General features: G+C 46.8%; 1 protein-coding gene across 1 annotated transcript; it reads right to left on the reverse strand.

Annotated features, from left to right (window-relative positions):
- Nucleotides 1-788: 788 nt before the first annotated feature.
- LOC137144217 (apolipoprotein L domain-containing protein 1-like) lies at nucleotides 789-1,610 on the reverse strand. The gene has a single exon (XM_067534430.1). The coding sequence runs from the start codon at nucleotides 1,608-1,610 to the stop codon at nucleotides 789-791; it is 822 nt and encodes a 273-aa protein (XP_067390531.1).
- Between the last annotated feature and the right edge of the window lie 1,740 nt (nucleotides 1,611-3,350).

Here is a 3,350-nt window from a genome sequence, read left to right on the forward strand (position 1 = left end):
ATGAGAGGCATCGTGCTTCCTTTAACAGTCAGGCAGAGCAGAGCAGAGCAGACAAGACTTCAGCTTAAGTTCTAGTCTGAAAAATCCATTCAGAGAGGTGACGGCATGGAATTTAGTTTTCCTCTTGAGGGCATAAAACCTCTTCTTGTGCATTATGAGAAATGTTAAATGGTCAGAACGTTCAGCTTGTGTAACTTCCTTTCTTCAACCCTGGCTGTTAAATCTCAATGAGATCTACAAAGCAAGCCAAGTTTGAACAAAATTGATACAGCCAATTTAGAGACGTCCATGGGGCTGTTTGTGATTTTCTTAATACACCTAGAACTCAAATGACTGAGTCGAACATTTCAAACTTTCCAAAATTCCTTTTTGGGCTGAGACCAAAAATGGAAAGGTTCAGAATTTGCTTTAAAAAAAAAAAAATCTCTTGGGGAACAGAGGGAGGTAAAAAAGCAAATTGGAACTTGCCCATCGCATGCACTACCCAGGCGTGTTACAGTTTTCATTGCGGAGAAAGTCTTTAACCACTGCTGCTACTAAGAAATTAAGTGACTGATTTTAGGCCTTGTTTTAATAATATTTGTAAAATGTAACAATCGTGCATGTGAAGAAATAGAGGGTGTGGGGGCTGGGTACTGCGGGTGGGTGTGTTCTATGGGAACAACATCACTCTCCAGGCATCAGAGCATGATCACGTGGGGTGCCGAGTCCCTCCCATTCCTGTGGAAGGCAGTGGGGATTGATGTTCAGCACCTCGCAGGACTGAGCCGCTGATTTCTGCCCAATATTCACTCTTGTTTATATGCAGTTAGTTCCCTGCAGAACTGATCGACGTGGTCAATCACTTGCTCTATGTCTTTGGCTGCTTCTCGGATTTTACCCGCTAGCTCCGATTTTGCACCTTTATGGTATTCCATAGAATCCTTTGCTAGAAAGAAAATATCAAACCCCAGGGCGAGAGCTGTTAGAACACCGGTAGCAGCTCCTGCAAATCTTGCAATTCTACCAGCATTAAGCAGGAGCTGACCGGCTTCGGCCATTTTTATGGCGTTAAGAACAACTCGTCCGGCCCCTGACCCAATCTGTGCGACTGCTGACTTGAGATCTTTGTCTCCATAACCTTTCAAGATCTGGCATTTTTCACTTATGCTGCGTGTGTACTCCTGAATATGTTCCAGCTCCTCTTGACACTTATTAAGGAGTTGCTCTGTTGTCTTCTTCTTGACGTGACTTGTCCCTATATCTGTGCCAGTTGCAGTTGCGCTGGTCAGTCCCCCTGCTGTAGCAACAGCAAGTCCTGTAACAGAGACGATCAGGGATGCTCCAAATGTAACCGGAGCGAGACACAGGCCTACGATGGCCGTTATCCCCCCAGCTATTCCCACTGACCCTCCAGTAATCTTCGCTATTGTAGCGCCTCGGTGGATCTTGTCAACAGTATCTGCAATTTCCCGCAGCTCAGCTAGGAGTCTCTCCAGTCTGTCTCTTGCTGGCAATAACGACCCCTTCAATATTTCATCAATGTCCTGAATTACTGAGGAACTGACAGAAAAGAAATAAAAAGGGAAAATTAGTTTCCAGGTCTCAAATGCCAGCTCCTGCACCTTCATGTTCAGCCTTGACACGCTCCCACTGACTGCCATGGGAGCTGCGTCCGCTTACGCCAGGCCCTTGGTGATGGGTGAACCTCAATAGTTTTCATTGGGATAAACCCCCTCAGAGCACAGAAATTGCCACACTGGATCAGATCAGTGGCAGTCTCTGCAGTAGACTTCTGTTCTGTTTTCAGCAGGAAACAGTAACAGATAATTCACAGGAAAGTCAAAACCGCCGTAAGGGAAAACTATGAAATAACCTGCCCAGAGGTTAAGTTTCTGCCTTCTCCCAGACAGGCAGTGGTTGGTTCATCCCCTGAAGCAGGAGGGTTTGTATCTAGAGCCTACCAAATCCATGGTCCATTTTGGTCAATTTCACTGTCACAGGATTTTAAAATTGGTGAATGTCACGGTTTCAGATATTCAAATGTGAAATGTCCAGGTGCTGTAACTATGGTGGTCAGGACCCCAGAGGGGGTTATGGGGGAGGGTGTTGCAAGGCTGCTGTAGGGGGATAGCAGTATTGCCCCATTTACTTCTGCGCTGCTGCCTTCAGAGCTGGGTGCTCAGAGAGCTTGGAAGTTGGGGCCCCCCCGCCTGCAGCAGCGCAGAAGTGAGGGTGGCAATACCAAACCAGGCCGACCATACTTCTGCGCTGCTGCTGCTGGTGGTGCTGCCTTCAGAGCTGGGCTCCCAGCCAGCAGCCGCGGAGCTTCCTGGGTCTGACTTGGCCCAGGAGGGGCCTCTGCAGGGGAAGAGGAAATCCCCTCCCTCCCCAGTCCAGCCGGGACTAGCAGGTAGAGCCGTGCATGGTAGGAGCCCCCAGACCTGCTTCGCCCCTACATTAGCCAGATTTCACGGGGGACATCAGATTTCATGATCTGTGACGCGTTTTTCACAGCCGTGAATTTGGTAGGGCCCTATTTATATCCCTTCCAAATCTTTTATCGTATCCAGTTTAATTGCGGATTGTCTCTTTATTTGTATACATAGATAAAGAGTATCTGAGTTAAGGCTGAGGGTACATATCAGGAATTTAAGGGGGGAAAAAAGAATAAGGAGATTGTAATGATCCCCAAAACGAGTTATAAACCTAGGAAATTAAGCGTTAAGATGAAAGTTTAAAAACAGTCCAGCTGTGTGGTAAGGTCTGGAAATGCACTGCTACGGGCCCCAGGATCCTCACCGCTGCCTTGCGTTCCATGAGGAAGGAAGGAAAGCTGTCTAAATGGCTTTAGAAATCAGATTATTGCAGGGCATCATTAAAGGGAAGATCTGAGATTGTTTTGGTGCCTCCCTATCAGAATTCTCCTCTCCATGGAGGTACTTATACGCTGTGATCAAGTCACCTCTGAATCTTCGCTGTGATCAATGAATGAGATTGCGCTTCCTAAGAATTTCACTCTGATTTTGGTTGTCCACTCTGACCTCTAAGTCTCTTTCTTTCAGTGTTGCTGCTTTCCTGGGTACACACAGTCACCCATCTTATACATGTGACCTGTATTCGTTGGTTCTAGGTAGATGATCGTGCATTTGGCTGTGTTACAATGCATGTTGTTCAAATGAGTCCATTGTACCCCAGATCGGTCTGTATCAGTTACCTGTCCACATCATCATTTACCACTCCACCAATGTGGGTGTTATCTGCAGATTTTGGGTGCAGTGATGTATTTTCTTCCAGACCACCGATAAAGATACAGAATAGTATTGGGCCAAGAAGAGATCCCTGTGGGAGCTGTGGAATGGGAATATTGG

This window comes from Emydura macquarii, unplaced genomic scaffold (genome assembly GCF_026122565.2).
Source record: "Emydura macquarii macquarii isolate MOO-44397 ecotype Brisbane River unplaced genomic scaffold, CSIRO-AGI_Emac_v2 contig_3403, whole genome shotgun sequence".
NCBI lineage: Eukaryota > Metazoa > Chordata > Testudines > Chelidae > Emydura > Emydura macquarii.